Source organism: Myotis lucifugus, unplaced genomic scaffold, assembly GCF_000147115.1.
Source record: "Myotis lucifugus unplaced genomic scaffold, Myoluc2.0 scaffold_4, whole genome shotgun sequence".
Lineage (NCBI taxonomy): Eukaryota > Metazoa > Chordata > Mammalia > Chiroptera > Vespertilionidae > Myotis > Myotis lucifugus.
Genome location: NW_005871052.1, coordinates 14,306,991 through 14,323,714, shown reverse-complemented (window position 1 = coordinate 14,323,714; position 16,724 = coordinate 14,306,991). Strand labels below are relative to the sequence as shown.

General features: G+C 45.2%; 1 protein-coding gene across 4 annotated transcripts in view; it reads left to right on the top strand.

Annotated features, from left to right (window-relative positions):
* The window catches only part of EDA (ectodysplasin A), a 523,165-nt gene that overhangs the window by 500,592 nt on the left and 5,849 nt on the right, over positions 1-16,724 (top strand). For all 4 annotated transcript variants that reach the window (XM_006082912.3, XM_006082915.3, XM_006082914.3 and 1 more), the window contains exons 3-5: positions 9,457-9,480; positions 14,468-14,647; positions 15,997-16,031. In XM_006082912.3, the coding sequence (XP_006082974.1) occupies positions 9,457-9,480; positions 14,468-14,647; positions 15,997-16,031 (239 nt within the window). The remainder of the gene's footprint in view (positions 1-9,456; positions 9,481-14,467; positions 14,648-15,996; positions 16,032-16,724) is intronic.

Sequence of the window (16,724 nt, the reverse complement as noted above, 5' to 3'; positions counted from 1 at the left end):
CACAGGGGGAGCTCTGCTCAGCCACAAGGCAGGCTGAAGGTCTGCAGCACAGCGAGTGAGTGGCAAGGAGCCTCTCCCGCCTCCTCTGCAGCACTAAAGGATGTCCGACTGCAGCTTAGGCCTGCTCCCTGCTGGCAAGTGGACATCCCCCGAGGGCTCCCAGGTTGCCAGAGGGATGTCTGACTGCCAGCTTAGGCCCGAACCCCCAGGGAACAGGCCCAAGCCAGCAGGTGGACATCCCCCGAGGGGTCCCAGACTGCGAGAGGGCACAGGCTGGGCTGAGGGACACCCCCCCAAGTGCACAGATTTTTGTGCACTGGGCCTCTAGTAATAATAATAAATAAAAATATAATAATAAAAATAGCCAAAACCGGTTTGGCTCAGTGGATAGAGCGTCGGCCTGCGGACTGAAAGGTCCCAGGTTCGATTCCGGTCAAGGGCATGTACCTGGGTTGCGGGCACATCCCCAGTGGGAGATGTGCAGGAGGCAGCTGGTCGGTGTTTCTCTCTCATCGATGTTTCTAACTCTCTATCTCTCTCCCTTCCTCTCTGTAAAAAAATCAATAAAATATATTTTTAAAAAAATAAAAATAAAAAAAAATAATAAAAATAATAAAATGAAGTGAAAAATTTATTTAGTTTCTTAAGTAAAAGATAACAAAAAAGTGAAGTAGTGAAGTTCATTCACTTCAGCGGAGCTTCAATGTCCCATGGGGGCAGGTTTAAGACTCCTCTCTACTGTTCTGCCTGCCACGTCTCAGTTTCCTGTCAGGTAGTCAGCATAGTGTTGAAGTTCCCAGTGACCCACCACTCCTCTGTGTGATACAACACAAGCTTGGTTTCACGTAGGCAGATTCAATCTGCGCACTTTGTTTTTCTGCCTGCTTTCAGTCATATTTACACAAGTGTCTATTTCTGACATGGCCCTAGGTGGCGGTGTTTCTGTATTAGTTTCCGGGCCCAAATGGCCCCTCAACCCAGTCCCCAGGGCTCTCTGGGGGTATTTAGAATCTTCCTTTCCCTGCCGCGCTCAAGACTGGGTGCAGCTATGCTGTTAGGAGGAGCCTGGTCTTCAGGAGAAAAATGTATTTTTAGGATTGGAGTGATGGACTGTCCCCGAGCTGGCTTCCTGCTTGTCTCTCCCTATTCTGCTCCCCAGTTTCCACAAAATCCATCTTCCTCTGCAGTCTTGGTGAGTGTTTTTAATTGAAAGAGCCTATGCACTGGGTTTAGCAAGTAAAAGCAAGTAAGTTATAAGGACAGAGCAACCACACCGCCTCACATCTTTCTCCCCCCGGCATTGCATGGCTGGTATAGAACTTCAGGCTGCCTTTCTGGGCACAGTCTCCCATGGCTGTGGGCTTAAATCTAGAGTCCCCTTCTGGCAGCAGCTCTGTGGACCCCCTTTCACATTTGAGTGTTACACTGATCCCAAGTGCCGCGGATTTGGTGGAATGCAGTCTCCCTCTGAGGCTCTAGTCCCGGCTCATGCGTTTCTCCCTCCAGCCCAGATCCCCAATTCCACCTCACTCCAGGCGATCTCTGACCTTTCCACCCATGGATTGCCTCACCAGCTGTGTTTAATTTGCCAATTCTGGGTGGATGTTATTCAATTCGGCTGTTTCTTCTATCTGCTCTGTGAGAAGGTGCAGGACCCATCGGTGTATTTGGCCACCACCTTCTCTCCCCCTGGACAAACTTTTTAGGTGCCCGTGGCTGGACAGGCTGGAGTCTCAGTGTTTGTGGGTTCACAGCCGAGGCAGCTGGTCCCTGGGTGTTGTGGCTGTAGGGTCCCGGGTGGTATCTAAGTTCTCCCCAGGTGAAGGTAAGGCTGGGCTTCCGATCACAGCCACTCTCCCCTTCAAGATGGCACAGTCTCTGTGGCAGAGCAGCAGCCCTGGGATAGATTGCAGTGGTAGTAGAGGCTGCCTGGCCAGGGGAGCCTGGTCCACCAGTCCTTGACAGTCCTGTAGAATATAACTGTCCCTCACTCACATCTACACACACTCCCCGCACATCCACTCACTCTCCTTTCACTCTCTCACTCACTCACACTATCTTGTTCACTGCCAACCTGTCAGCCATCATCTTGGATCTCTTATTAGAAGCTTTTTGATGACTGCTTTAATTTCCACCTTAGTTATCAGCCTGTTGAAATTATTTTATTCTTCTTGATTCAGTTTTGGAAGGTCATATTTTTGTATGAATATGTCCATTTCCTCTAGGTTGTTTAGTTTGTTGGAGTAGAGTTGTTGATAGTATTTTTTACAATCATTTGTATTTCTGTGGGGTCCATTGTTATTTCACCTCTTTCATTTCTGATTTTGTTTATTTGGGTCCTCTCTCTTTGCTTCTCGGTGAGCCTGGCTAGAGGTTCATCAATCTTGTTTATCCTTTCAAAGAACCAGCTCTTGGTTTCATTGACTATTTGAATTGTTTTTTGTTTGTTTTGTCTGTTTGTTTGTTTGTTTGTTTGTCTGTTTGTATTTTTGTCTCTATTTCATTTATTTCTGCTCTGATCTTTATTATCTCCTTCCTTCTGCTTACTCTGAACTTTTCTTGTTTCTCTCTTTCTAATTCTTTAAGTTGTAGAATTAGATTATTTTTTCTTGTTTTTTGAGGTAGGCCTGTAATGCTATGAACTACCCTCACAGGACTGCTTTCACTGTGTCCCATAGGTTTTGGATTGTTATGTTTCATTGTCATTCATTTCCAGGATGTTTTTAATTTTTTGTTTGATCTCTTTGGTAACCCAATCATTGTTTAATAGCAGGTTATTCAGCTTCCAAGTGTTTGAATTTTTGGATTGTTTTTATTGTAGTTTATTTCTAATATTATGCCATTGTGGTTTGAGAAGATGCTTGATATGATTTCAATCTTCTTGAATTTTGAGAGACTTTTCCTGTGACCCAATATGTGGTGTATCTTTGAAAATGTCCCATGTGCACTTGAGAAGAATGTATATTCTGTAGCCTTGGCATGAAATGTTCAGAAGATGTCAATTCCATCTAATCTAGTGAGTCATTTAGGATTGCTATTTCTTTGATGTTTTATTATCTAGAGGATTTATCCAGTGATGTCAGTGGGGTATTAAAGTCCCCTACTATGATTGTATTGCTGTCGATCTCTCCCTTGATATTTTCCAGAAGTTTTTTCACCTTTTTTTATGTAGTTGGGTGCTCCTGCATTTGGTGCATATTTGTTTACCAGGGTTATATCCTCTTGTTTTATCGATCCCTTTAGTATTATGGAGTGGCCTTCCTTATGTCTTGTTATGGCCTTCACTCTGAGATCTAACTTGTCAGATATAAGTATTGATACCCCAGCTTTTTTTTCATTTCCATTTGCCTGAAAGATATTTTTCCATCCCTTCACTTTCAGTCTGTGTGAGTCTATCATTCTGAGGTGGGTCTCTTGTCAACAGCATATATATGGGTCATGTTTTCTTATCCATTCAGCCACTCGATGTCTTTTGATTGGAGCATTTAGGCCATTGACATTTAAAATTATTATTGATAGGTACTTGTTTGTAGCCATTTTTATTTTTTGTGCCTGTGTTCCTTCTTTCCTTTTTTTCTTCTCCTTTTCACACCAGTCCCTTTAGCATTACTTTCATTGCTGGCTTGGTAGTGATAAACTTCCTTTGCCTTTTTTTGTCCGTGAAGCTCCTGCTTTCCCCTTCAATGTTGAATGATACCCTTTCTGGGTATAGTATTCTTGGATTCAGTCCCTTCCTTTGCATCTCTTTGTATACTTTCTCCCATTCCTTTCTGGCCTGATGTGTTTCTGTTGAGAAAACATTTGATAATCTAATGGGAGATCCCTTGTAGGTAATTTTCTTTTTTCTTTTTATTTTTTAAATATATTTTTATTGATTTCAGAGAGGAAGGGGGAGAGAGAGAAAGAAAGATAGAAACATCAATGGTGAGAGAGAATCATTGATTGGCTGCCTCCTGCATGCCCCACACTGGGGACCAAGTCCACAACCCGGGCATGTGCCCTTGACTGGAATTGAACCTGAGACCCTTCAGTCCCCAGGCCGACACTCTATCCACTGAGCCAAACCAGCTAGGCCCCTTGTAGTTAACTTTCTGTTTCACTCTTGAAGCCTTTAAGATTCTCTCTTTGTCATTAACATTTGCCATTGTAATTAGAATGTATCTTGGTGTGGGTCTTTTGGGGTTCATCTTGTTTGAGATTCTCTGTGCTTGTGTGAGTTTTTTCTTCCCCATATCTGGGAAATTTTCTGACCTTATTTCTTCAAATAGGTTTTCTAACCCTTGCTCCTCTTCTTGTCATTCTGGAAGCCCTATTATATGTATGTTGCTTCATTTCATGTTGTCCCTAAGCTCCTTCAGGCTCTCCTGTCTTTTAAATTTTTTCTCCAATTGCAGTTCAGTTTGGGTGTGTTTTGCTTCCCTGTCTTCTAATTTGCTAATTCAGTCCTCCACTTCTTCTAGTCTACTGTTGAAAGCTTCCGTATTGTTTTTTATTGTAGCTATATCACTCTTTCTTTCCTCCTGATTCTTACATAGGTTGTTGATTTTTCTCATCCATCCAGTTTATGAACTATATGACCCTTATTCTTAATTCTTTTTCTGACATATTACATACCTCCATTTCATTTAGTTCTTTTTCTGGTGGTTCCTCCTTTTCTTTCCTTTGGGGGTTGTTTGTCTGTCTCCCCATTTTTGTTCTCACCAAAGGATCTAGGTGTCAAGTTGCATGGGGCCTGTGGCTGCAGTGGTGGGCTTGTTGGTGGGTCACAAGGTCGTGAGCGGCAGCTGCTCCTTGGGCAGTCGTGGGGCAGCTGCTCCCAGTGTGGTCACAGGCAGCTGCTGCTCCTCATGCTGTTGCTGATGGTGGCTGCTCCATGGTCAGTCACAGGCTGTGGCTTCTCTTGGGGCAGCTGCTCCTCGGGCGGTCACAGGTGGTGGCTGCTCCTCGTGCAGCAGCAGGGCTGCTTCTCCTCATGTGGCCGCTGGGTGGCTGCTCCTCACATGGTCTCGGGGCAGCTGTTCCTCATGCGGTCGCAGGTGGTGGCTGCTCCTGGGGGAGTTGCAGGACAGCTGCTCCTTGTGTGGTTGCAGGCGGTGGTTGCTCCTCCAGCGGTCACGGGTGGCGGCTGCTCACATGGCTGCTGGAGTGGTTGTGGTGCCTGGGGGTGCTGGGTAGTGCTTGGCTGTTCGCAATTGCAAAGCCCAGGGCTGCTGCGTAGGGCTCGGCTGTTCGCATGCATGGTCGTGATGCCCGGGGCTAAAGCGTTTGGGTCGTGAGAGGGGAACGCCCTCTGGAATTCACAGGAGCCTGTGGCCAGGGAGGCTGGAGTCCCAGTGGCTGTGGGTCAGCAGCTGAAGCAGCAGGTCCCTGGCCAGAGTGGCTGTAGTATCTGGTGTGGTGTCTGAGAGCACCCTGGGTGGAGGTGAGGCTGGGCTCCCAGTCACAGCAGCTCTCCCCTTCAAGATGGTGCAGCCTCTTCAGCAGAGTTGGTGCTCCAGGAAAGATTACAGCCATAGCAGAGGCTGCCCGGCTATGCGAGTCTATTCCGCTAGCCCCCGAAGGTCCTGCGAGATCTAGCTGCCCCTCACTCAGACACATCCACACACTGCCCTTTCATTCCCTCACTCACTCACACTCTCTTCCTCACTGCCGTCCTGTCGGCCACCATCTTGGAATCCCTTATATATCAAAATTTATACCACATTAATTAAAGATTTAAATTTTAAAAATTCAATCATAAAACAACTAGAAATATATAAATAGTTACCTATATAATACTGGTGTACCTATATTAAAATGATGTAGAAATGTAGCTATTGACATAGAAAAAAAGTTTATCAAACAACATTTTTATCCCATTTTTTTAAAAAATACATATTTATATGCATAGAAAGTTTTGAGATGTGCATAAAAATGTTAATAGTGGCTTTTGTGAATAGTGTAATAAACTATTTTCCCTTCTTGCTCCCCTTTTTATGTATCTATGTATGCATGCAATTATATATGTGTAATAAGTGGTGTTTTTTTCTTCCACTATCCTTAAGTCTTCTCTTTAGTATATTCCTATCCAACTGTAAGTTCTTTAAGGATTGAGTTGTGTTTTATTACTTACTGGGCTACCTACCATGGGTATGCCTGGTTAAGAACTGGGTTCTTGATGATCTGATTTCCTCAAAGACTGCTTTGAAGTCTGATGTAACAGTGCTAACTAAACCTTTAACCAGCTGAAATGGTCAGCAACTTGCCACTATAGCCACACCTTGTCTCTGGGGGCAATATGGCTACAATGGCTGTCATCCCAGTGCTTTCCCAGGTTGAGGTGGCTGACTGGCTGGCTCGTAGATGGCTGATTAGGCTGCGCCTTTCTGTGTAAATCCTTCCCAAATAGCGTTCTTGTTCAAGGAGGTGGCCTTTCTCAGGTTTGATTGCTGTCTCTTCGTCAATAGCATCTTTCTCATCAGAATCTCCATGCACATTCTCAGGAATTCTCAATACTGTTAAAAGCATAAAGGATAGGCAGCAGAGAAAGAATACAAAGGACTGGAAGATGAGAAAAGGAGAAAAATGAGAATAAAGCCCTAACCGGTTTGGCTCAGTGGATAGAGCGTCGGCCTGCGGACTGAAGGGTCCCAGGTTCGATTCCGGTCAATGCCATGTACCTTGGTTGCGGGCACATCCCCAGTAGGGAGTGTGCAGGAGGCAGCTGATGGATGTTTCTCTCTCATCGATGTTTCTAAGTCTCTATCCCTCTCCCTTCCTCTCTGTAAAAAATCAATAAAATATATATATTTTTTAAAAAGTGAGAATAAAATTATGAATATTCATTACCTTAAGTGTAGCTGGTAACTAAACTCAACCTAAAACACCCCTTGCACATAGTAATACCTACCATTACACATGAAATTGCTTTGACAGGGAAGTCTACACAGACATTGGTTTCCAAGGGACCTGTGCAAGCTCTGATGACCACACTTGGCAGCCCTCCAGGTTAGATACTTTAGTGACTTCTGATCTAGCCTGCTCAAATACAGCCTCTGATAGAGCTTGCTCTTAGAGGTAAAGATCATTCCAGGCTTGTTGCTGGATAAAATGAGATGATATATGGAAATACGTTTTGTAAATATCTATATATATAAATGGCTAATATGCTAAGTGTCCAACTGCCCAACAGGTTGCTATGATGTGCACTGACCACCAGGGGGCAGACACTCAACACAGGAGCTGCCAAGCTGCAGTGACTTGGCAGCAGCAGTTCTCAGGTGATGCACCCTGAAACCAGAGAGGAGGGAGCCTGACTCCTTGTGGGGCCATGCAATTCCACCTTCAGCTGTGGGTTATGTTGTTACTGGAGCACTATCGGTCCTGAATCTGGCTTATTGCACACTTGTGTTTGTGTTCCACACCCTGTACGACAGCAACGTTGCAGAGTGCCCTCTCACACTCCAGGACCCCTCAGGGGATGTCAGAAAGCTGGTTTCGGCCCAGTCCCCACAAACCAGGCCAAGGAACCCCACCTGCCAGAGTGACCCCACTCAGTCCACAGATGCCCTTTGAGCCACAGAGCCATCCCACGTGCGGCCAGCCAGGAAGGGACTGCAAAATGTTGGCTCCAGAGTGTGTGTCCAGCCTGTCTCACCCAGTCCTGCCCCACTGGCCACCATCTAATTAATTTCCTTTCAATATGCATGAATCTGTGCACCGGGTCACTAGTGTTTTATAAAACAACTATAGGCCCAGTGCACAAATTCGTGCATCTTGAAAGGAACTGTGGGCCGCAAGACTGTGGTGGGCACAGGGTTAGGTCTCAGCCCATCCTCCGTGCCCCGGTCCGGCCCCTCCTGCCACAGCCCCCGGTCCCCTGTCTGCCGGCAGCCCGGCTCCCGCTGCTGCTGCTGCTCCCATGCACTGATGGCGCCAGCCCAGCTCGCACCCACTGAAGGCACAGAGAGATTGGGGCCAGTGCCTGCAGCAGATGCAAGCAGCAGCTTCGGTGCTGGTAGCAGGTGCGAGCGGAGCTGTCGCCAGCAGCGGGTGTGAGTGGTGACTGCCGGCCCCAATCGCCCCTCAGGGGGAGGTGGAGAAGCCCTGAGGGGTGATTGGGGCCAGCAGCTGCCGCTTGTACCCATTGATGGCACTGAGTGATCCTCGCACCAGCCTGGGTGTGAGCGGCAGCACTGACAGCAGGTGCGAATGTCACTGGCACCGGCAGCAGGTGTGACTGGGGCCAGTGCCGGCAGCAGGTGCAAGTGCCCGGCTGGACCGCAGTGCATGGGAGCAAAGAATTTTCAGTAACCACCAGAGGCTCGCCCCGGTGATAGCGACCAGTGCCCCGCCTTGGTCTGGTGCCCCCACTCAGTTGCTCCACCATCCCGCTGCGGCTGATGCCTACCATGTTCCATGCTCTGGCGCCTGCTGCCGACTCCTGCCATGTTCCACACGCAACCCCTGGTGGTCAGTGCACATCATAGCAACTAGTTGTTCAGTAGTTCAGTTGTTCCACCATTCGGTCTATTTGCATCTTAGGGTTTTATATATATGTAGTAGTAGATATACAAATGCTTGGTGTTCTTTTTGTAAGTTCCATGATTTAATGTTGTCCAATAGTGTCCTCATGGAAGTTTTGAACAGATTTTAAATAACTGTATCTAAAGAAAACAAAAAATAAAAAATGAAAGAAGGAAAAGAACATCAAATACATCTAAGGAGTGAAGATAATTGTATCCCCAGGAGGGAAAAACATGTCTTGGAGGCACCTATACTGTGTATGTCTGAATAGTGATTGTCACCTAACACTATGAGAAAGACGGGGTTTTTTTGAGTGCCCTCAATTATTAGAATTATTTGTGATTTCATTTTCAATAAAACTGTTGACACTTCCTTAAATTATCTGTTAACTTATGGTAAATTACAGTAAGAGTTCATGTGGCCCCCACATGTACTGTGGTCGCACTGTTTTAATTACTAACTAAATTATGATAAGGAAGTGACTAAAATGTTAACTGCCACTGCTCTGCTCCTTCCATGAAAATGACCCTTTTTTCCTTCCAGATTCAGCACATGACACTTCATATCAGCTCCTAACCTAAATGCATGACTTTCAGTCTCAGGACTTGCAGAATTATTGGAATGCCGTCCTAAGGTTATGGAGTTCTGCGTTTCTGGGCATTTCAGCTCTATGGAGAAGCAGCCATTCCCTCACTCCAAAGGCAGCCTGAACAATTTTTTTCTCCCTAGGAAAGAAGCTCCCTTGTACCTTTCTTGTTACAACAGTAGCAAAACAATCACAAACAGACTGGGGAAGATTGACAGTTGGGAGATCCTTGTCAATTACCTGACCTTGGCATGGGGTTTCCTCACATTTGCAGTGTCTTGGGGTCCCTCCTATGACTGTCTTGGAGAATAAACATTTTCTGTTAATTTCCAGTGATTTAATTTTCCATTTTCTTTTTGTAACAGGTCCAGTTAAAAACAAGAAAAAGGGTAAGTTCCTGATTTGATTAAATTGCTGCCATGTCATGTCTTTTCTAAAATTAGAAGAAAAAGAATCCGGGGAGTGGGATTTTTATAGTCTGGTTGTCTATTATTTTATTCAATCACATGGGATCTTCTTGAGTGTTGTAGCTTCCAACGAACAACAGTAACAACAACAAAAATAGATATTGTTTCTCAGTGATGATCCACAAAAGATAGAATTGCTTCTCTGGCAACATATGAATGTTGATTTTGCTCTTCTTTCTTGCTCCTTCTTTCATATGATTCAGTTTCTCTTTCCTTTATTCTTACTTGCTCCTTTCCCCTGCCCTTCTTCTTTTCATTTCTCCCCCTCCTTTATCAAGTCAGTGATCAGATATGAATGAAATCCTGAGACAGCCTGTAGGGAGTAGGTATATATATTACCTCCTGAGGGATGTCAGTACCCTATTTCTTGGCCTCAAAGTTATCCCTGTTGTATATTTCACATAGTCAGGGAAGGTATTTCTAGCTTTGGGGTTTCAATATCATTTTCTCTGTAATGGAAAATTTAGGCTGGAGTAATACCCTGATCTTTTGGTCTTTTCAAAGAAGCTCTAGTTGAGCAGATCCATTGTGCCATTGTTGGGTCAGTAAGTCTGTGGTGTGCTTGCCATGGGACTAGCCCAAGTGCTTGCTTACTTAAGGAGAACCCAATGACAGAACAGGTTCCAAAATATTGTACAGGATCAGGTAATATGGTTCACTCCTTAGGACTAAAGAACCTATTGCAAAACCAGTTCTAAATATCTATTTGTTTATGTGTTCTGACCTAGGAGGAAAATAGAGTAAAATTAATCACTTTTCATTAAAATGTTTTAAGTGAAATGATTCTGTCTGTTAAGATTTCTGGAGCTTTATAGAGTACATTATCATCCCCAGACTAGCCACAAAGACTGACTTCAGCTGCCATTTCTCTGAGTGCAAGGGTGCTCTGGTGGTTGAGGTGCAGTGGCCACATGGAAAACCTATGTCCCTGCTGTAAGGAAGCCTGGCCTCCTGTGGACCTGAGCTGAACAAAGCTGGAAAACAGTCAGAGAGCTGGAGCTAGTGAGAAAACCTTTTTCTGTGGAGCCTGGGCATCCACCAAGATTATTTGTCTTTTAAGAAAGTAAATTTGACTTTCAAACATTTAGTTTTTAACACTTGTCATATTCCTTTAAGACAGACATTATAACAAACCCAGAATGCTCACCTGGCTTGAAGAAGGACACCCTGTGCTCCTAACACAAGCCTGGTGATGACTTGCCTTTTTAATAAGTAGACTTGAGAGCACTTTCTAATCACAGCTACTAGTATTTTTTTCTACTTCCTTGTTCACTAGACAGTGAATAAGCATCTTATGTGTGTCAGGAGTAGAGATACAGAGATGAAGAAAATTGTTCCTTCCCTCAAAAATCTCCCAGTGCAGTTGGAACCATGGAAGTACACACAAATAATTACTGTCTAGTCTAAAAAATGATGTCATCGGAGCATGAACAGCATGCTGTGGGAGCACAAAGAAGGAGCAAGTAGTTCTCATTGGGAGAGTGAGGGACCAAACTCAGAGAAAACAGTATTTGACCTGGACTTGAAGGATGAGGGGAAAAAAAGAGGGGGAATGATACTCCATCAAAGGAAATAGCATACTCAGATCTCTCAGAAACATGAAAGAGCATGGCATGTTTGGGGAGCAGCAAGTAGGCTAGTGATTTCCCAGAAAGCAGCTCCCAGTCTCAGTGTTATCTGATGGGTGAGCCCTGGGAATGGCAATAGAAGACAGCTGTCTAGGCCAGAAGCTCTGGAATTACATTCAGATTTCAATGCCTCTGCCAAGGACTTGGGTCACTGCCTCACACTGCTACCTGTGTATGGGCCATTACTGGGAGGAGATGCATAGAGGACTTAAACATCTACTTTGGCTGAAAGTGATTTAGAAGCCATTTAATACAGATTTCTATGGACACAGTGAATAGGCACATGCCTGAAGAGTTAAGTTAAATTGAGTTATTTAATTTCCATTCTTCAGTGGAATTTCTCTCTCTCTCTCTCTCACACACACACACACACACACACACACAACACACACACACATTTTCACTCACTTTTATGTTCTTTCAACAACTTGGACTTTGCTAATAGGTTAGCAAAATACCCTTTTGTAAGGTTATATTTGAAAAGAATGTATACTTTCATCTAAGACTACAAAGGGTAACTTTCTAAGTATAAAAGTCTCTGGGCTTTTGTATCATGAAGTGCTCTGTTAAACTAAGGAAATCCGGAGAAAAAATTCAAGCCTCTAAAGCAGCGGTTCTCAACCTGTGGGTCGCGACCCCTTCGGGGGACGAACGACCCTTTCTCAGGGGTCGCCTAAGACCATCGGAAAACACATATATAATTACATATTGTTTTTGTGATTAATGACTATGCTTTAATTATGTTCAATTTGTAACAATGAAATTGGGGGTCACCACAACATGAGGAACTGTATTAAAGGGTCGCGGCATTGGGAAGGTTGAGAACCACTGCTCTAAAGCCATCTTCTTGGTCCGAATGGTCATGGTCCTCTCTGGGCCTGCTTTCTGTGAGTATGCAAGCACAAGAAGCACACTTGCCTAAAACTGGGTGCTGAGGAGCAAAGGGGACCAGCTGCAGAACTAGATCACAGCAAGAGCTTTTCCCTAAATGCCTTCTAACATTTTCATAAGTGAACATTCTCTGTTTACACTGCAACCATTATTCTCTTTGACTGGAGGAGTTTCTGACTGTAATTCTTCCAAAATTACATTATCAATCACAAGAGACTCACAGTATTGACACTAAAGTTGTACTACCCACAGAACACCCTCTAGCTTGAAAAATTACTGTGAGGCCTGCAAATTCTGGAACATAGCACAGCCTAATGTGCACTGTCCTCTGTGTCCACGCAGCCCAGAGAACAGTGAGGGAGAAGCAACCCTTACAACCAGGCTAGGGAAGTTTCCTGACTGCCAGTGGGAAGTCAGTGCTCCTTAAGGAACCTCAGTCTTGGGAGGAAACTTAGAGAAGTCACTGATGGAGAAACTAAGGTTCCAGGAGAGGAAGGGATTTGCCCAAAATGTGTCCATGGCAGATTTTGGAGCTTATGGCTTTATCTCCTGACTACAGATCCCATGTTATTTCCACTACACTAGCTGGGATTGAAACTTGGGCACTGAATGAGACTTACTTGGAAACTACCCAAATCTGATGGAAGATGGCTTTCCTGTTCAGCATCTTGAAATTGGTTAGATCTAGAAACTGGGAAGATCCAATCTTTTGCTGCTAAGTGCAGTGAAAATGCTGAAGCTCTTACCTCGAGGTCTTTATGGTAACAGGGGCTTTCCTGCGAGAGAGGCTCTCAGGACCTTCCTTTCCTCTTGGACAAAGGGCCCCATGATGACGCCATTGTTTCATCCCAAATGCAGGTGTGCTTAGACATAGACAACTGACCTTTTGAGCATGTTGCCATGGGGATTGGGTTTCTTGAACATGTAGCATTGTTCTTAAAGGAGGACATGATAAATCAGACAAGATTTTTCTGCTTACAAGGCTGCAGAGCAGGGAATTGGGGAGCAGTAAGGAGGTATTTAAGTGAGACTTGAGAGGGTTGTATTTAAAACTAAGAAAGTACCACCGGTGAAGACATTGTGGTGGGTCTGATAAAAGGCTTCCATTCCTGGGACTTCCACCAAACTGTGAGAAAGTGAGGAAGGGAGGAAGGAGACAGCCACCTGTGACCACCTACAGTGCTTGAATTGGGCTGCACAGAGCAGAGGAACCAAACAGGATGAGCTGCAGGTTTGACTTCAAGACTGCAGTTAGCACTCACTGAACATAACTACATACTGTTGGTATTGTCAGGGGGACTGGAACTTGGAATAGGAGGATCAAGACTGTTCTGAAAAGATAGTGAGGACAAAAAGGGGAGGAGTTGGTGGGCTTGATTAATAATACATTCAAGAATAGGAGAATAAGGCTTCTGAGGAAAGACTGGGAAGCTGGATTATTTAGCCTATAAAATGGAGGTTGATAGGTGACAATGTCTTTGAGAATACAAGGGTTATTATATGTATGATGGTAACTATTCTATCTACACAAAGACCTTAAAATGTTGCAGAAGGGATTTCAGTTAAATATACAGAAAAACTTCCTAACAGTGAGGGGTAATGAACATTGGGACATGTTACCAAGGGAGTGTGCTGAATTTCCTTCCCAAGAAACCTTTAAAAATAAGATTTTTTTAAAAATCAGCTGAGAGGTCAGCTGAGAAAGTAAAGTCTGATGCCTCCTCCTCAGCTCTTTCTACTCCCCACCTCTCCTTCTTCCCCTCCCTCCCTCCCTCCTCTCCCTCTCCCTCCCACTCTTCATTCCCCAGCAAGCACTTCCTCCATGACCCCAGTTCCTATACATCCTGCATCCTATCAGAAACCCTCCTGGAGCTGATGTTACTACTAAGGGCAGGCTGTCCTTTTAACTTTCTCTTCCATCCTGCATCAATCCACCAAACAGAGAAGTAAACATGAAAGCCACTCTCTTTGACAATAGCCCAATTCTCAGTATTCTGAAAACTGGCCACTTGGTAATTCAGATCCTTTGGACTCAGATGAAATATAACGTCCTTCATGAAGCCCTTCCTGACCTCTTCAGCATGTTGTCCCCACCAAGAATATGGCACTTCTACTTTCCTGTGACTGTGTCTGTCTTCTCGCTAGACTTAGCTTCTTGAGGGCCATTTATTTCTATTATCTTCAAACCCAACTCTGTAAATGATTATTCATGAAAGGAGAGAGAGAGAGAGAGAGAGAGAGAGAGAGAGAGAGAGAGAGAGAGGTGACAAAGGTGTTCACCTCTTTAATAGCAGGAATTCTCAAGTGCTATTTGTCATTGGAAGTCCATTGAACTGACAGTACATCCTCATTCAATAACTACAAATAGAACACTGACTCTTGTTTTTCAGGAAAGAAGGCAGGACCTCCTGGGCCAAATGGCCCCCCAGGACCTCCAGGACCTCCAGGACCCCAGGGACCTCCAGGGATTCCAGGGATTCCTGGAATTCCAGGAACAACTGTTATGGGCCCACCTGGCCCTCCAGGTCCTCCTGGTCCTCAAGGACCTCCTGGCCTCCAAGGGCCTTCTGGTGAGTTCCTGTTTCTCCACCCTCCCCCAGGCTCCTTTACCAGTACTTTAATAGAACAGGGGTGGGTGATCCTGAGAGCAGTTTCAAATGCTGCTGGTTGTATGGCTGTGCAATAAAAAATGCAGGTCTCCTAGCTCAGTGTAAAACTAGAGATTAAACAAGCCAGTAGGATCTGACCTGCTCTAACTTCTTGTTTATACCAACCTGTCCAGAAGAAGTCACCTGTTCTTGACCTGTCTTAACCTTTCTATCACAAGTTCTCCCTTACTCTAGGCCTCCCTGTAGTGGGCCAGTAAACTCATATGAGCCTGAGACAGAGGCCCTGAGGGTTCACTGAACTTCCTGTAGGAGATGGATTGGCTCTGCTCTGATTCCCAGCATCTAATTCCTGTGCTGATGTTGATATGGGGAGGAATGTTCAGGACTGGGCAAGATACCAGTCCTACAACAGTCTTATCCCATGAATTCTAAGATGCCCTTCTCAGAGGTAGACAAGCAGTTGCTGAGTCAAGGAGTTGAAAACTTAGGAATCACTCAGGCTATGGGAGAAGCAAACCCAGGCAACAAGACCATCCTGTCGAGGAACCAAGTGCTCCTTGAACTACATTACCCTTTCGAATAACATTTCATCTCTTGCATCTTTCCCTTTGGGCCCAGAAGGGCATCCAAGAGATATAGATGCAGATCCAAAACTACCTAATTGGACTTGACAGGAATCAGACTGCCTGGGGTTGGGCCAGTTGTTATTTTCCTCTCCTGCTCCCTTTCTGTATCCTGAGGCTTTAAAGAAATGGGCTCTTTACAGCTGACTTCTCTAGGTTCACAAATTCTGCAGCAGGACTCAGATTCTTTGATTCATAGTTGAAATAGGGCTAATCAGTGTTACCGTGGCCACAAGAGATGGAGTTGGAGGTGTTTTTTTTCATTTAATCTTTCCATGAATATTAATTGAGCACTTTCTATGTGTAAGAGTTGTATTGATAAGTGGTCCTTGTTCTCATGTAGTTTATATCCTAGAGGAAAAGAGAGATGATTAAAGAAGCAGGATACTTACAAATGGCAGTGCACTCTATGAAGAAAATTAATAGAAAGCAAGCAAAAGGCTAAAGACTTGCCTCAGGGTCACACAGTGACAGGAATGCTCTCTCATCTGTCTCCGTGGGTGCTCAGTGGGACTTGCTAGGCCCACTGAAGATGCAGGTCAGGGGCAAGTGACACAAGAAAGGGGTGTCCTCTCCCATTGCAAGGCTTGGCTGCAGGGATCACAGCTCCCTGCCACTGGCTCCCTGGATGAGGAGAAAGGGAAGTAGGAAGAGTGAATCTTCTAATTGTCCTGTCCTCTTTCACAGGTTCTTCAGATAAAGCCGGAACTCGAGAGAACCAGGTTGGCTGGGCATTGCTCTCTTCCTGGGGAGGAGGGAAGGCCACAGGACTAGAGCCACCTTTGAGTTTGCCACCTATTAAATTTGCTCAGGCTTTATTTTGTGAGGATACCCTGGAGGTTCTGAGGTTTCTTCCTCAGAGCCACTCCCATCTCTGTGAATACAAAGCTTTGCCCCAGGGTCTGCCTTTAGCTAAGGGAACTGAGTCCTCCCTTGGCCATTTTCCCTATTCCACAGGAGACAGAGGGTTACCATATCCACACATGTTAGTCAGCTAAAATGAGCCACTAGACAGGCCCTATTCACCTTGGCCTCCAACTCCGCTGGCCACCCCAGACACCATGTCAGCGCTCAGACCGCCTGGGATCAGGAGCTTAGAAGCAGGGGTCCTCAAACTACAGCCCGCGGGCCACATGCGGCCCACCGAAAACATTTATCCGGCCCGCCGGGTGTTTTTGCCACTGCTGTGTGCATAGGAATTTGTTCATAGTTTTTTTTTAAACTATAGTCCAGCCCTCCAACGGTCTGAGGGACAGTGAACTGGCCCCCTGTTTAAAAAGTTTGAGGACCCCTGGAAGAGTATGTCCTTGAAAATCAGCCAACCAGCTCCAGGCCAGCCCCAGCCTTAATGGCCTGAAGGGCTCCTCCCTAGTCTTTGAGCTTCCTAATCTGTCTCTATTGGTAGGTTCTGCTGC